This window comes from Cheilinus undulatus, linkage group 23, assembly GCF_018320785.1.
Source record: "Cheilinus undulatus linkage group 23, ASM1832078v1, whole genome shotgun sequence".
In the NCBI taxonomy this organism is placed as follows: domain Eukaryota; kingdom Metazoa; phylum Chordata; class Actinopteri; order Labriformes; family Labridae; genus Cheilinus; species Cheilinus undulatus.
The window spans coordinates 29,043,596-29,060,746 of NC_054887.1; the positions used below are offsets into that span (position 1 = coordinate 29,043,596).

The window sequence follows — 17,151 nt, forward strand, 5'->3', positions numbered from 1 at the left end:
AATAGAGTGCCTGTGTTGTGAATGAGACTTCTTCATAAAAAAGATTTGCAGGTATCTAATACTGACAGGTCAAGCTTTTGTTAACTTTCCGTGTACAAAATGTGCACTACACAGGTTGAACAAGAGCACTGACTGCCAATGAGAAATGTGTCTCTTACGGTGTGTGGGCCGGGATGGGACAGACTATGTGATATCAGATGCTAAAGGTCAATGCTAGATTCATACCTGGTTCACTTCCTCCTGATTCTGAATGCGATTGGTTATCTGCTCAGCCAATGAGTTCACTCCACCTGTGTACATCTGCAAACACTACAGTTGCACAGACCAGTAAGGAGGCAGAAGACAAAAAAAAGTCATCAAAGTAGTTCTGAGTCAATGTTCTCTGAAGCTGAAAACAGGTTTTAATTGAGTTTAGAACAATATAAATCAGTATTATCTCATATAAACCTGTATAAAGTAGTTCAAACATAAAAAATCCTATGCAATATTGTAAACCAGTATTAACCTACATCACATAAAACCAGTTTGAACCTGTAAGAACCCATATAACCATGAATTGTTCTGCATACACATGCATTAACAATTATATATTATTTTCAACCAGTACAAACAAGTTTACACTAATTTCTCACTCATTTGAGCTGGTATGATCCCAAATTAACCGAATAAACCAGTTTGAACTGTTATAAACAGAACTATGCCAGCAGAGAATGTTTTGCATACAGGCAGAGATCAAAAAGTTTCGTATGCGGGCTGACAAAATTTTTGAAACTGGGCAGAGAAAATTTCATATGTGGGCAGACAAAGTTTTGGGTACACACTAAGTAAGTAATGGGAAAATTTAGAGGGTATAGAAAAATATGTGCATGTGCGGAGAAAATTTCATTTGCAGGCAGAGAAAGTTTTCCGTGCATGCAGGTGAAATTTCATACACTGGCAAAGAAGTTTGTATGCGGGCATAGAAAGTTTTGAGGGCGTGCAGAGACAATTTCATATGTAAGGGGAAAAGGTTTTTAGCGTGCAAGAGAAAATTTCGTACGTAGGTAGAGAGTTTGGAGCATGTGCAGAGAAAATGTAATTCGCAGGCAGTGTAGAGTTATGAGTGCCTGCAGACAAAATTTCATACACATGCAGAGAGAGTTTTGAGTGTTTTTTGGGGAATCCTTCAAGACAGGAGATTTGACCTGTGGAATCCCCCAAAACGATGCCAGCCCGGCCCTTTCCTGGAAGAAAACTTCTCAGGTAAATGAATGGCGGGTAAGATGATGCAACTTCATGCTTATCCACTAAAGAGGACACAAAGACAACTGTAGTTCTAGGAAACAAGGAAAGAAGACACCTGAAGAGACTGGAGACAAGGACAGATACAAAAAACTAAATGAGACGGCAGTCTGAGGACACAGGGACGACTACATAAGACTGAATGAGACTGCAGTCTGAGGACACAGGAGTGACTACATAAGACTGAATAAGACTGCAGTCTGAGGACACAGGAGTGACTACATAAGACTAAATGAGACTGCAATCTGAGGACACAGGGACGACTACATAAGACTGAATAAGACTGCAGTCTGAGGACACAGGGACGACTACATAAGACTGAATAAGACTGCAGTCTGAGGACACAGGAGTGACTACATAAGACTAAATGAGACTGCAGTCTGAGGACACAGGGACGACTACATAAGACTGAATAAGACTGCAGTCTGAGGACACAGGGACGACTACATAAGACTGAATGAGACTGCAGTCTGAGGACACAGGGACGACTACATAAGACTAAATGAGACTGCAGTCTGAGGACACAGGAGTGACTACATAAGACTAAATGAGACTGCAGTCTGAGGACACAGGGACGACTACATAAGACTGAATAAGACTGCAGTCTGAGGACACAGGGACGACTACATAAGACTAAATGAGACTGCAGTCTGAGGACACAGGAGTGACTACATAAGACTGAATAAGACTGCAGTCTGAGGACACAGGAGTGACTACATAAGACTAAATGAGACTGCAGTCTGAGGACACAGGGACAACTCCATAAGACTGAATAAGACTGCAGTCTGAGGATACAGGGATGTCTTGGTGTACCTGCTCCTCCCCGCTGAGTGCAGACTGAGACCTGATCTTCTCTTTGAATCGAAAACTCATCTGCTCCTGTTGGAAGGTCCGTTTCCTCTGATTGAGTCACAGTTTACATGGAGACAAATGGGTGGAGAGGAGGACAACTCAGAATAACTTTTTTTACAACCCCAAGTCCAAAAAGTGGGGGCGCTGTGTAAAATGCACATAAAGACAGAATGGAATCATTTGCAAATCTCATAAACCCATAAACTGGGGCATTTGAGCATTTCATGAAAACATTAGCTTATTTTGAATTTGATGTAAACAACACATCTCAATGGATGAGCGTATACAGTGTCTATGGTTTCCAAAAGAATTTAAAATTTTTATTCATCTGACCACAGAACAGTTTTCCATTTTGCCTTTTATTTACATTTTACACAGCATCCTAACTTTTTGGAATCCTGGTTGTTTATCTATAGATTTGAAGCTAATGTCATTATTCTGATGTTAGACTAAAAGCTATATATCCATCCCTACTGACTTCATCTGTTCTCTACTGTTCTCTACAGCCTATCATTGATTACCGGCCTCCATGATGGCGTCTGACCTGGAGCTACACTGGGGGAACAGTTTGGAGACTCTGAGGGGGACGGGAGGCTGGACACCAGCTCCCCCTGCTGGTAAACATGGAGTCACAAACAGCATCTTGTTAACTAGTTACTAAACCAACCTATAAACAATTCAATTAACTTATCGACCTGTGTTTTTATGATGTCACTAATCTCACCTGTAGTCGCACCGCTGCAGCAACAGAAGAAGAAGAAGTCCTACAGGAAGTCGAGTTTTCCTCCATTTTCGCCTGCAGCTGATTGGCCATCAGACGCACTTTGGAGTGGCTGGTCCCACTCCCATCGTGCACCTGGCTGTCTTCATCACCATTCAGGTCACAAGACTGGAAACAAAAACTTCATTTAAACAGGAAAGACCAAGGAGGCTATTATTTACGTGTCCTTTCAGGTTGAGAGTCTGTTGACCGACCTCCCGACTCGTCCTCCTCCGTTTACCCCAATCGTCTCTCTGCTCCTGAAGAGACAAGTAACAAATACAAACAGAACCATTAAGATGGGTAAATAAGGAATAATTATAACCTCACTACTATCTGTATGAACCTTTGGGATTCTCTTCCTGGATGGGCTGAGTCCAAGTCGACTGAGCAGCGAGGCCGGTGTGAACAGAGCCGATCTCAGGTCGGTAATCTGACTCAGACCTCCTGAAAGCATAGAGGCGTTTTCACCAAATCAAGTTCAAAATCTAAGAGTACAGTTAAACTCTAAACACACAAAGATCTGTGGAGTCTCACCAGCAGGAGGTGCTGTGTCTTTGAGCAGCTGGTAGAACTGGATCAGATACATGACCATGGACAGAGAGTCTGGCTCTCCTACTGACAACATCTCCTCCACTGTCATCAGAGGAGGGATCCCAAACTCTCTCTCGGCCACGTCGAAGCCCAGACGAGTGTTTTCTTCAGCCGATGACTCATCCAGAGAGTTGAAGTCACTGAGGAGGAACAGCACAAGACAGGAAAAGTCAGGGAGAGTCAGATCAAGGTAAGCAGTTTTAGTCAAACTTAGCAATCGGGAAGGAGGGCCTTGGCAAGAAAGGACACCAAGAACCTGTTGGTCACTCTGACTGAGCTCCAGAGATGCTGTGTGGAGATGGGAAAAAGTTACAGAAGGACAACCACTACTACAGTCCTCCAAGGATATGGACTCACGGCAGAGTGACTAGACTCAGGTCGGTGCAAAACACAAAAAACTCCATGTAAAAGAAAAGAGGATCTTGTGAGCTCAGTCAGAATGACCATCAGGTTCTTAGTCACCTCTCTTACTAAGGAACTTCTCCCCCAGTTGCTCAGTTTGGCCAGGAAACCAACTCTTGGAAGAGTCCTGATAGTGCCAAACTTCTTCCAATCAAGAATTATGGAGGCTACTGTGCTCTTAGGAACCTTCAGTGCAGCAGAAAACTAAAACTGAAAACACTGGACTTCAAGCACTTTGGATTCCAGGCCTCTCAGATCTTCCCCTAAACTCTTGGTCCTTGATTTCCAAATGAAATTCAAATTTGGTTTTCATTTGATAACAGGACTTTGGACCACTGAGCAACAGGCCAGGTCTTTTCTCCTTAGCCCAGGCAAGATGCTGATGGCATCTCTGGTTCAGGAGTAGCTTGATAACACAAGAAACATAACACTTGTAGTCCATCTCCTGGACACATCTGTGTGGTGGCTCTTGATCCACTGACTCCAGCCTCATTCCACTCCTTGTGAAGCTTCCTTAAGTTCTTGAATCTGCTTTGATCATGTCAGCAGTCTTCTCTGTGATTATGGTTGTGTGCACTTAACCAGAATAAGAGAATTAAGGCTCGGGAAACCATTGCAAATTGGACTTTTCCACAATACCTCCATGGGCCTTCCACGAGTCATGATCTCCTTCTGGGCGGCCTTGGCCTTAGCCTTAGCTAATGCACTGGATGGTTGATGCTTTGAATTGTGGGTCCATCTGCAAGGGGTACTGATTGGATGCATACTGTAGAGTTTTCTTCCAAATCAGCACATCTGGGTTTTTCTGCAGACCATCATCATTGCATGTTTGCTTACTGCATGCTTCAAACCACATTTTAGCCAAACCAGCACATTTTTAAGGCAGTTTCAGTTACAGCCATTGACCTTAAAAGGAGATTTCTGGCTTCAGTGTAGACTTACATTAGATCTGGCCTGTAGCGATCAATCAGAGCACAGAGAGCCAAGCCGCTCTTCCAGGAAGTAGTCAGGTCGGTTACATTAACGCCACGATAACCACGAGTCTGCTCCTGACACCAAGCCAACAGCTTATTGGACTGAGGGACAGAACCTGTGACAGAGGGCGAGACGACGGACCAATCACGTCATAGAGCATCAGACGAATCAGGTAATCATAAAACAGAGGAAGTGAATGTGAGCTCACTCTGTCTGATGAGTCCAGGTTTGGACAGGTGCATGATGTCATCATTGTCCCTTGTGCCCTCACCTGTGTCCACCAGGTGTCTCACCTAGAGGGAAGAGGTGTTTAGGTTATGTTCCTGAGGGAGTCAAGGGAAGTAGAGCAGCTTGATTCCTGTGTTTTAAAGTGGTGTGTATGTGAGTTTACCTGTGCAGGTGTGATGAGGTGCGTGTTGATGTTCAGGTATCTTGTCGCTGGATCGACTGTAAACAGACTGAAGTTCTTCTGGAGGTTCTCAGGAGTTGTTGCAGGGAGGAGACGGTAAACTGTCTCTCTGATAGATGAACAGACAGGGAGAGGAAATAGACATGTCAGTAAGCAACAAGTGTGTCATGCTCAGGTGTTGGGGTGCTTTGTAAAAAGGAAATTCAATGTAATGATTGTCAAATCTCATTAACCTAATCATTCACAATAGAACAAAAACAACACACCAAATGTTGAAACTGAGACATTTTACCATTTCATGAAAATATTAGCTCATTTTGAATTTGATGGCAGCAACAAATCTCAAAAAAGTAGGGGCAGGACCATCTTTACCATTGTGTCTGAGAAGTTAGGGGACCAGATGCTGGAGTTTTGGGTGAGGACTGTCGTTCTGTTCTTGTCTGATGTAGGGTTATAGCTGCTCAACAGTCCTGGGTCTTCTCTGCTGGATTTTTACACCAAATGTTCTCCATCAGGGGAAGGTCTGGACTTAAAGCAGGCCAGATCAGCACCCAGACTCTTCTCCTGTGAAGCCATGCTGTTGTGATGGATGTGGAGGGTTTTTTTTTTTAGCGTTGTCTTGCTGAAACATGCAAGTCTTTCCATGCCAGGTATGTTGTCTGGATGGGAGCATATGCTGCTCTTAAACTTTTATCTACTTTACAGCAGTAATAGTGCCTTTCCAGGTGTGTAAGCTGCCCATAAACACTAATGCAACCCCATACCATCAGAGATGCAAGCTTTAGAGCTGTGCCAGGATAACAAGCTGTCTTCTCTTTAGTCAACAGAACATGGAGTCTGTGGTTTCCAAGAAGAAATGTCAAATTTGTAGACATGTGACCACAGAACAGTTTTCCATTTTGCCTCAGTCCATTTTAAATGAGATTAGGCCCAGAGAAGACGGCAGCATTTCTGGATCTTATTCACATAGCTTTAACTGTCATTTGTAGAATGCACGGAGAACTGTTTTGACAGAAAGGGATTTCTGGAAGTGTTCCTGAGCCCATGCAGGGAGTTCCAGTACAGAATCAGGCCTGTTTTTAACACAGTAGTATCTGAAGGCCTGAAGATCACAAGCATCCAATATTGACCTTAGGCCTTGTTCCCTGTGCACAGAGATTTCCCCACATTCCGTGAATCTCGTTATGATATTATGGACTGTAGATGGTGAGGTATTTAAAGTCTGGAATTTTACGTTTAGGAATATTTTTCTGAAATTGTTTTTTGCATATTGGGGAATCTCTGTCCATCTTTGCTTCTGAGAGACTCTGCCTCTCTAAAATACTGCTGTTGTACCCAGTCATGTTACTGACCTGTTCCCAATTAACCTAACTAGTCAACCGGTTAATGAACTCACCTGTCAGCTAAGATGTCCAGAGGAGCTCCACCCTGAGACCAGCTCCTGATCATCCAGGCTGAATCCAGCGCTGCCAGAAAACCACGGGCTATGCCTGTACCCATGGGCCAGAAGGGCTGCAGACAGACGGTCAGAGAGAGAGAGAAGGAGAAGGACATACAGACAGGAAAAAGACAGATCGTCATCACCTGTCTGAACACGAAGATTATGTAGCTGAAGAAATACAAAGACAGAGATGAGTGATTGGTTTGATTTTTAAACCTATTTCAACCTCTTATCCATGCTTTACCATCAACCGTATGTGCACCCATGACCAAGTCTGGCACAGCCAACAACCTAGCTTACCCCTGTTTTTCTGTCTCATTCCTGTCTTCCTGTCTCACCTCCAGCAGACTGTCTCCCACCAGTGTGACGAGCAGCTGGTGGCCGTGGCGTTGGTGGACCATGGCGGCACTCTCCGAGGCGTACATGCAGGTGAAATCAAACATGGCGACGTCGGGCTGACCGTAGTGATTCATGGCGAAGTCTAGAGATGGCAGCTGGTTATTGGTGGAGAAGTCTGCAGCCTCTCTAGCATACTCCTGCAATGCATTCTGGTCCACGTTTCCCCTGGAGAGGAGCTGCTCAGTGTCAGCAAAGTCCTTACAAAGAAACAATAGATGGATTCAATACAATTCACATTCAATTATTGATTTTCTATTACCAGGATAGGTGTGTTGTTACCTGCAGGATGACTCCTTTGTCGATCAAACTCTGTTTCTTTGCCGTCATGACGAAGTAGTGTGTGTCATCTTTGTAGTAGACGATGTTCTCCAAGTCAATCCCTGACAGTCAAACATCACAACATAAGGACGTCTTATTTAGACTCTTATTTTGAAAGAATCAAATATGAATTCTCCTTGTTAGGTACCTGTTTCCTGTCGTAGCTCCTGGAAGAACCTCTGGTTGAAGATGAAGGCCACACCGCTGATCTCCTCCACTTTGGCCTCAGCTGTCGTGTTCCTGTTTTTAAAGTTGGCGGTGATGGCGATCGCCAACTTCCCCCTGAACTCTTTACGCCTGAAACCTGATAACAATGTCAATAACAAAGTGTAAGGGTAATACAACTTTACAAACAGTTATGGCTTTTTAAAGAGGTTAACGTTTGAGCAAGGACAGCAAGAAATCTCTGGGGTTTTATTGTGTCTTGTCCAGTCGGTCCTACGACACCTCTATCTTACCTGTCCTACCACATGAACATCACAGCCCAAACAATATCACCACCTCCAACAGAACAAGGCTCTGCACCTGCAAGCCCCAGGTGGGTACAACCCTAATACTAGCAACCCCAGCCCAAGGCTCTTCATGGCCCCCACAAACAAAAAAAACAACCAGTTCTGGTGCCAACATGACACATGCAAGAAAAGGAAAAGAGAACACAAGAGACACAGAAAGATGGAGAAAAGTCAAAAGAAAGATCTTAGAAAGAGGATGGGGGATGTAAAGCCAGAGTGAGGTTCCCTGGCACTTGATCCTGCCACATTGAGCTGCTACTCTACCTCCCACGACTCCCTCATTTTCATGAGAGAAGAGAAGAGAAAAAAAAGTGATAAGCGTCCACACTCCCTGAACAGCCGGGCTTTACACCAAAGAGGTCTGCGGTAGACTGCATCCTGGCACTTCGGGTCCTCACTGAGCACTTTCAGGGATTCAATAGAGGGTTGCTTGCAGAGTACTTTGACTTCTGGAAGGTGTCTGCCCTATATTCTGGTCCAGAGAGTGCTGTGGAGTGTGGTGGTTCCACCTCTGACTTCTCCCTAGTTGATTATGTCGTGAGGAAGGGGTGCTTGGACTGGATTACTGGCTGGTAACAGGGGTAGTAAACTGTAGAGTGATGTCCAGATCACTGATCGGTCCTTGGTCCTTCCAGTCTTACTGTACTCTTGTGAGGCCTGGATTTTGACTGAAGGCCAGAGGTGCCAGCTGGACTCCCTTTTGACAACTTTTTGGGTGCATATTTGGGTATTGTTGGAAAGACATTGTGTCTAATGTTGATGTGTTCAGGAGAGTAAGAATGGCAGCTGAGCTTTTATGGGCTTTCCTGAGTCTGATCCAACTCATCGCATACACTCAGGACCTGGTGGGCTGGTCCAGATGCTGGGGGCGATGTTGGAGACAGCTGGAGGATAGCTGGAGAGATGGGGCGTGGGCCTGGCACGGGCCTTGGGCAGTGGCCATCAGGAGGCCAGACCAGTGCAAGACCAAGGTTGGCATGGCAAAGTGCTGTACCAGCATATGCTCCCATACCTGACCTTGACTCTCCCTGCTTACACAGTGATGATGTAGCTGATCTTGCAATGAACCCTCTACATCCCACGTTTCCTTGACAAACCCTAACTCTCCATCCCTGCCGCTCAGTTTCTGCCTCTTACCTGCACATCTAAGCCTTTACGTTGGTGAAGGAAGTGTATGAAAATTAAACTATCTGCTGACTGGTATACCACAACACTGTCACCTTCTGTGGAATAAGTTTATCTTCTAAATCTACCAGCCTCTTCCAATCAGTTACACTCCTAAGGTGGCCCGAATCTTGCCTACTAAAAACTTACCCCGTGTATATTTCTCTCCCTGGAGGACCAATCAGATATTTCTAAATTGAGTTGTCGTTGCCCAGAGGGAATCAGCCTAATGTAATGTTCAGGTGAGACTCACCAGGTAGAGTGTTCCTGCGCCCATCTGCTCCCACAATCACGTCAAACTCCAGCTGATTCAGAGGGTTGGACCCGGGACTCACCTCCATCCTCCAGCCAACCTCTGCACAGGTAAACAGATGATCTGGTTTTGTACTTTGACTAAACATGAACTTAATCTGAAAGAGCGTCTCCCTCAGATAATATCATGTGTGAAAAATCATCAATAAAATAAAAGTAAGACATCATTTTCAAGGCTTCTCTCACTGCGTCTGCGCTGGTCTTGCGGCGGCTCCACCAGTCTCTTAAACTCCACGTTGACGTGGACCTCCACCCCCAGCAGTAAGGCCACCTTCAGCAGGACCAGCTGCAGCTGACGGATACCTGCAGAAAGGAAACAGCAGCTGATTGGAGGATGAAGATAACGGACTGACAGACAGGTGTAATGGAGTTAAGACTCACTGATGTGGTCGATGGAGCCGGCGCAGAACTTCCCATAGAACTTTTTGGCACCGAGACCTCGAAGGTCATGAATGGTGAAGGGCCACAGGTGGAGCACGTTGTTCCTGCTGAAAGAGTCCCTCTTCTCTAATAGCACCACTCGAGCTCCCATAAACCCCAGCTCCACCGCCGTCCTCAGACCACATGGCCCTGCCCCGATGATCACAACCTGACCAATCACAGAGAAAGAGGCTGACCAATCACACCTTCTATGACACAAATATGATTTAATTTTAACAGAACTACACAAAAATTAGTGCTGTCAGTCAATTAAAACAATTAATCTTATTAATTCTAGGATTTGTAATTAATTTATTGCAATTAATCGCAAATGTTAATAATTTAAGAAAGATTGCATTACTGATCGACATAAGAATAACACCAACAAAACAATCAGATAGGACATGCTTCTAAAGGCCGCCTATGAGGGAGGAAAAGAGAGAGAGCTTTTATGCAGTGAAGTCAAACAGGTCAGCAAATGGTGATGGTCCACTGTAATGTTCAGCCATTTTAACCAAAATGATTTTTTAACATGAATATTAAACATTATTATCAAAGAATCATAAAACCAAAAAGAGACAAAACAATTTGTTAAAAGTGGCAAAAAAAAGGGCAAAAATGGGTCCAATGTTGCAAAAAAAGAAAATGGAAAAATTGGTGACAAATGGCCAAAAGAGGTAGCAAAAAAGTGGCTAAATAGTTCAAAAATGTCAAAAAAGTGGCGAAAATTTGAGAGAAATGGCGAGAAATTGACAAACATGAGTGAAAAAAATGAAAAAAAGTGTCAAAAGAAAGCAAAAATTGATTAAAAGTAGCAAATGTAACTGTCCAAAAGGGGCCCAAAGTGGCAAAAATGGAGGGAAAAAGGCAACAAAAAAGGCAAAAATTGGGAAAATGTGACAAAAATGAGCAGAAAGTTTCAAAGAATGGGAAAAAGGGGGAAAAATTGCAACAACAAAAATAAGGTGATGAAAATGGGAGAACAAAGGCAAGAAATTTGCAAAAATTGGTGGGAAATGAAAAAAAGTGGCAAAAGGAAGCAAAAGTGGGTTAAAAATAATTAATGAAATCGGAAAAAATGGGCCTTAAGTTGCAAAATAGTGGCAAAAACGTGGGGGAAAAAAGGCAACATAATTGGCAAAAATTGGGAAAAAAGTGACCAAAAATGTGCAATGTGTAAAAAAATCTTACAAAAGCAGCGTCAAAATGGCAATATTGGGCAAAGAATGTCAAAAAAACAGAAACCTTGGCTAAAAAAAAGTGGCAAAAAAAGATGCAAAAAAGGTGCAAGAAAGGAGCAAAAAAAAAAAAAAAGAAAAAAAAAAGGCGCAAATGGGCCTCAAATGTAACCTGCCACGCCAGATGGATGTGTTTCACACATCCATCTGGGAAAGCCTCAATAAGAAACATTTGAGAAAATGCAGAGGCTTTGAAAAAACTTGGAGTCTGATTGGATGAATGTTTTATCTATCACATCTCTACGGGCCAGTAAGAGCAATAAAACACGTGACGTAGCTGCTATCAGGCTGCGCGTGCGCAGCTACTGAAGAATAACGCGAAACATGGTGACCATAGACATGTAAGTACTCAACTTTTGTCATTTTTGAAAAGAAAACAACTCACTGCTGTTCTTTGTTCCTCTTTTAACGAAGAAATGTCATCAAGTTCTGATAAAACTGGCGCTTTAGCAGCATCCATGCTAATCTCTTCCTCCATAACTGCACCAGCTCATGCTGCTGCTTGTTTACGTCACGACTCTGCTGCGCCTGAAAGTAATGCCCCTCGTCGCTGATTGGTCCTGTGACTGTCTAACCGGGCCCAAACGGTTCAGATGGGAACTTTGCAAGATGGATTCAGAAATAAAAAACAACGAAATGGGTGCATCTATCTGCTTTGCAAGGTTACCACAAATGGCGAAAACGTGAAAAAAACGTGCAAGAAATGGCAAAAAAGACAAAGAATTGCAAAGAAAAGGAAAAAAAAATGCTAAGAATTAGAAATTAGCAATGGAATTTGCAAAAATGGATGAATAATGGCAAAAAAAAGTTAACAGTGAAAGAATAAAGGCAAAAATGGTAAAAGTGGCAAAAGGAATGACAAAAATATGTTTACAAAAAATGCAGAAAGTTTGCAAAAAATTATTGTGAAAATGAGCAAAAGTGGCAAAAAATGGGTTATAAGAGGCAAAAAGTTTCCAAAAATGGATTTAATGTGGAAAAAAGATGTGTTGAAAATGAGTTAGCCTGCATTCCCTCATCACATTTTTTTAGCCCTCAGATGAACTAAAATTAATGTTAAATTTTGACAGCACTGATAAAAACATGAATGTAACTGACTGTGGTGTTGGCACAGGCCCGGGCCCTCATGTACTCCTGCTGCCCAGCTCTTCGGTCCAGTTTAGCCCACAGGGGGTTGGCCTTCCAGTAGTTAAGCCGTTGTTTGATTGGTCGATACAGAGGCCTCTCAGCATCGCTGCGGTCCAGCCGCAGGTGCTCGCACAGCTGATTGAAGGACGACAGCGCCGCCCTGCAGGTGGTGGCCGTCACAAACTCATCGAACAGCTCCTGTGCTCGGCTTTCTGGGTAGGACTCGTCTCCCATGGCGACCGCCGACGCTGCAGGGCACCATGGGAAGGGCGGGACCTAGTGATGATGTCACTGACAGAGTCCAGGTGTCCTCGTGACACCTGAGAGATACCCTGAGTGAGGACACAGAGAGAGGAGTTTAGTTATAAGTACATACAACCCAAATTCCCAAAAAGTTGGGACACTGCGTAAAATGTAAATAAAAGTAGAAAGCAATGATTGCCAAATCTTATAAATTCAAATTTCATTCACAATAGAACACATTTTTCACAGTGCCCCAGCTTTTTTGGTATCTGGGGTTGTAGATCTGTCCTTTTAAAACAGTTTTCTTATATTCATTGGATATGATGGTGTTCCCACTCCAGGTTGAGGTTTTATTCTATTGAAGCTGGCTTTTATAAACCAATCAGAATCCTTCATCTTAATCCTGACCACCATCTTTTATCTGTTTTTAAATCACTGAAATCTCTCAGTCGACGACCACAGAGACGTCACCGTGAGCCTGGAGAGAAACCAGTGGGTGTTTGGCTGTGGTTCAAACTTCCTGCTGTGTGTCCAGTAAACAGCAGACAGGCATCCACCTGAAGACAAACAACCGAACGTGTTTACCTGGAGCTTTAAATCAAACTTGTTGTTGATGGTTCGGAGATGTCATGGTGATGTAACTGAGCCAGAGTCACATGACCAGTTTGAGACGTGCGTTTGTTTGTGAGTCTCAGTGAGTGAAAACCAAAGACAAAGAGGCTCAGAGAGAGGAGATCCATCAGTACCAAGCACCATCAGACACAGACAGTGTCAGACTGGTTTAGTAATACTATTCAGACAAAAACAAACTCAGCTTTACATTCATTACTGTCTTAGACTAAAGGTTAAATCAGATCAGACTTTACTGATGAGTTTTTAAAAACATTTGAACATAAGTGGGTCTAAAGTTACCTGCATGCATATCATTAGAACCTTTATGTCTTGTGAAACCCTGCAGCAATGGACATATACATCAATATTTATTGTCTATAAAAGTACCATCACCAACTACTTCATTAGGTACACCTGTTCAGTTACTGATGCAAAAATCTAATCAGCCAATCACATGGCAGCAACCAGTGCATTTAGACATGCCGTCATGGTCAAGATGGTATTCTGAAGTCCAAATGGAGCCTCAGAATGAGGAGGAAAGGCAATTTTAGAGACTCCAGGCGACTTTCATGTTCACGCCAATTTCAGAGCGTTCCACCTGAATGTCACAGCAGAAACCGAGACTCATCCGACCAGGCAACATTTTTCCAGTCCAATTTTGGTTAGCATGTGTAAATTATAACCTCAGTGCTGTCTTTAGGAGTGGCACCCTGTAAGATGCTCTGCTAAATACCTCAGTTTTAATGAGTGGTTATTCAAGTTATTATTGTCTTTTTATTAGCTCAAACCAGTCTGAACATTATCTTACCTCTGCAATCAACAGTGCATTTTGGCCTACATAAATACCACACTATAGATGTTTTCTTCTTGTCTCACCATTCTCTGTAAGCTGAATTATAGAACACGAGGTTCTGAAAGGAGTCTACCCTTTCAGCATGACTTTCTGTGGCTTACCCTCCTTGAATCTGCTTTATGCAGAACTCTGAGAAGAGGAATGACAACCAAATCATTTCTACACTTCCAGCAATGAACCGTTGTGGCTTACCTTCTTTGAATATCTTTGATACAGCCTCTGAATAAAGCCTACCCTTTCAGCAGTGACCTTCTGTGGCTTACTCTCCTTGAATATGCTTCGATACAACACTCTGAGACCAGCCTGTCCTTCCAGTAAGGACGTTCTGTTGTTTACCCTCCAAAATATGCTTTGAAATACAACTCTGAAAACACCCTGCCCTTTCAGCAATGACTCTCTGTGGCTTACCAACCTTGGATATGCTTTGATACAGCACTCTGAGAACAGCAATGACGACCAGGTCATTGCTAGCTTTTCAGCAATGACCTTCTATGGCTTACCCTCTTTGAATATCTGATACAGCTGGCCCTTTCAGCAAGTCTTGACCATTGCTTGTTGCCTAAATGCATGGGATGCTGCCATGAGACTGGCCAATTTCGGAAATGAGCAGTTGAACAAGTATGCCGCATAGAGTGGTTGAAGAGTGCACATTATAAATACATTTAAACTATCCATTTCATTAAGCTAGCTAACTTCACTGCAGTAAACGTTTTACCTGAACCTAAGATCGAGACAAAACTACAAGACGAATCAAGTGATGTTGTTGAAAAGAATATGTATTTACACCAATCCCGGGGCTTGACGTTGCACTGTTTTCATCAATCCATAAATCTCAAAAATATTTCTTCATCAAGACTCGAAACGCGTTGACATCCCTGTTCAATAAAGGATTTTTATTACATCAGAGGGTCACTGGTTTTTTTAGTTTTTCCAGCCATTTCTACCGTGGACTTTATTTGCAAATAATTGGGCAAGTCTTTTTTTTTCATTTTTGTAAAAATGCTTTTTTCTGCTGTGACTTCTACTTCTGCAGACAACCTCAAGTGGACAGTCAACTGCACTTCTGCATGGGCTGCATTTTTCACCTGCTTGAGGTTTCTGCTTCATCATTCTTATATTCACCAATTCTGTTGTGTTGCAGAATTCGTAAAATCACATATTACGTCAACTATGCAACAAATTAAGCATAAAGCGTTACTTCTGGAGGACCATGATCTGCCTACTCTTTGCAGCTCACTCTGCAAGCTGCTTTTGCAACCCTCCTCCACCCCAGCTCCTCCTTTATGCTACATCTGACTTAATCAATATCATTCTGTTTTCATTGATGCCTGCTCTGCTCTGGGTTTTTTGCCGCTCATCTCCCTGCCTCTGGCTTTCCTTGTTGGCACAGGAAAGGCAGGAACGTAATGCTGAGAGATCCCAGGACAGCCGTATCACCAGAATAACGGCAATTAATGCATAAAGTTTTATAACTGCAAACTACTAAAAATCAATAAATTATTGATAATCTACATTAAAAATTAATTCCTTAGTTGTTGTATAGCTGTAATTAAAATATATGGTTGTACAAATTCCCATGGCACATCTAGACACAAAGCACACCATGCATGCTGTTTGCATTGTGTGTGTTTGACATGATATGACTGGATAATCCGTCTCACTCACTTGCATGCATGTTGGCATTTTTCTATTACTATTATTGCATTTTTCTCAGTTCATTTCCAGTATTAAAAAGTGAAAAATAAACAATAATTCAGACACAAAATCTTCTGGTTTGTCCCAAACTATAATACTGGAGACAAATGCTGCATATAAACACTCTAATTCTAATGGACTAAGGGCCCAGTCACTTTTGCATGTTAGGGTTGTTAATTAAGACTCTCAGCAGATTCAGTCTACAGGATGAAATAAATCACATCAGCTGATAAAAACGTGCGCACGCCTGCAGGATGAGCTTCAACATCGTCTGTCAAACTTCTACAACTACACTCAGCTGATGAGGAAAACCTTCAAATCTTCAGTTAAGTCTTGCATTAAAACACAGAGAGCACTGTTTTCATTGCACAAAAGCATTTGCAACATTTAGACAAAAGGTCAAAGTTTGGAAGGAGTGAGGAAAATCTCCCTTGGTGCTAATGTTGTCAGTGTTTTTGTGCAATTTAAGCAGCGTCTCCCGAAAGTCCTAGAAAGTGTCTAATGCGTCAGTGTGTACTCACGTCTCTCAGAGCTCCTCTCCATCTTCAGCTGCTGCAGGCCCACGTCTAAATCCACCCTAATCACACCAACAGTCTCTGAGGTCAGGGGGGCCGGACCAGAGCTGGCGCCGCCCCTGCCTGCACAGACTAATCTTAAGCCGAGTGTCTGACCAAACAGGATTAGAGAAAGAAGATCAGGAGGCAAAGATCATCTTCATCATCATCTTCATCACTGGTGTGTTCTGTGGGCGGAGCAGCGCCGCCAACAGGCTGAACTACACTCTAGAACTATTTTGTTTTCACTCTCTTACATTTATTGCTCAAATTTTCTCCCTGATTTTCCTTATTGCTTCTGTTACTTCGGTTCCTGAAGTCACTCTTAACCTTGTAGTTCTTTGATTTATCTAAAGGTGCATTACAAATAAATCTACATTGCCTACAAAAAGCATTCACCCCTTTGATGTTTTACCCTTTTACTGATTTTATAAATCAATCTGGCTTTTATGACAAAAAAAACTCTTTAATGTCAAAGTGAAAATTAATGTCAATTAAATAAAAATATCTATGAAAAACTAAAATGACTGCATAAATATTCACTCTCTTTAAAGTGACTGACCTAACAATGAGTGAGTGCACTGAATGTGTCTCAGTGATTGTAGTATAAAGACACCTCTGTCTGGAAGCTCCAGTCACAGGTTAATCAGTATTCCTGGCTACCATTACACCATGAAGACAAAAGAACACTCCAATCCACTCAGAGAAAGAGTGAAGAAAAAGTATAAGCCCGCGGGTCAGGGGTCAAGCCATATCCATTTCCTGAGAGAGGCGGAGTTAGGGGCGGAGTCAGACAGCTCAGTAACATTTAAAGCCACAGACACAGAAACAGCTCTTCTTAGCAGGGCTGAAACAGAGGAGTTTTTAGACATGAAAAACTCCAATACTGGAGTGTTTATTCAGCATCAGACTTCATAGGCATGTTTTGGGGACCTCTGAGACCAATACAAACTTCAATTAATCAGTCAAACTTTATTTATAAAGTGCTT

At 42.8% G+C, this 17,151-nt stretch overlaps 1 protein-coding gene across 1 annotated transcript in view; it reads right to left on the minus strand.

Moving 5' to 3' along the window:
* The window catches only part of LOC121505383 (F-actin-monooxygenase MICAL3-like), a 30,169-nt gene extending 13,997 nt beyond the window's left edge, over nucleotides 1-16,172 (minus strand). Inside the window, exons 1-19 of the mRNA XM_041780659.1 lie at nucleotides 16,130-16,172; nucleotides 12,176-12,537; nucleotides 9,801-10,008; nucleotides 9,606-9,722; nucleotides 9,361-9,462; nucleotides 7,580-7,735; nucleotides 7,393-7,493; nucleotides 7,053-7,310; nucleotides 6,670-6,785; nucleotides 5,256-5,382; nucleotides 5,073-5,157; nucleotides 4,832-4,979; nucleotides 3,431-3,627; nucleotides 3,240-3,340; nucleotides 3,109-3,153; nucleotides 2,858-3,022; nucleotides 2,655-2,747; nucleotides 2,095-2,181; nucleotides 226-309 (exon numbers count right to left, since the gene is read on the minus strand). Of these exons, the coding sequence (XP_041636593.1) occupies nucleotides 226-309; nucleotides 2,095-2,181; nucleotides 2,655-2,747; nucleotides 2,858-3,022; nucleotides 3,109-3,153; nucleotides 3,240-3,340; nucleotides 3,431-3,627; nucleotides 4,832-4,979; nucleotides 5,073-5,157; nucleotides 5,256-5,382; nucleotides 6,670-6,785; nucleotides 7,053-7,310; nucleotides 7,393-7,493; nucleotides 7,580-7,735; nucleotides 9,361-9,462; nucleotides 9,606-9,722; nucleotides 9,801-10,008; nucleotides 12,176-12,439 (2,454 nt within the window). The 5' untranslated portion in view covers nucleotides 12,440-12,537; nucleotides 16,130-16,172. The remainder of the gene's footprint in view (nucleotides 1-225; nucleotides 310-2,094; nucleotides 2,182-2,654; nucleotides 2,748-2,857; nucleotides 3,023-3,108; nucleotides 3,154-3,239; nucleotides 3,341-3,430; nucleotides 3,628-4,831; nucleotides 4,980-5,072; nucleotides 5,158-5,255; nucleotides 5,383-6,669; nucleotides 6,786-7,052; nucleotides 7,311-7,392; nucleotides 7,494-7,579; nucleotides 7,736-9,360; nucleotides 9,463-9,605; nucleotides 9,723-9,800; nucleotides 10,009-12,175; nucleotides 12,538-16,129) is intronic.
* Between the last annotated feature and the right edge of the window lie 979 nt (nucleotides 16,173-17,151).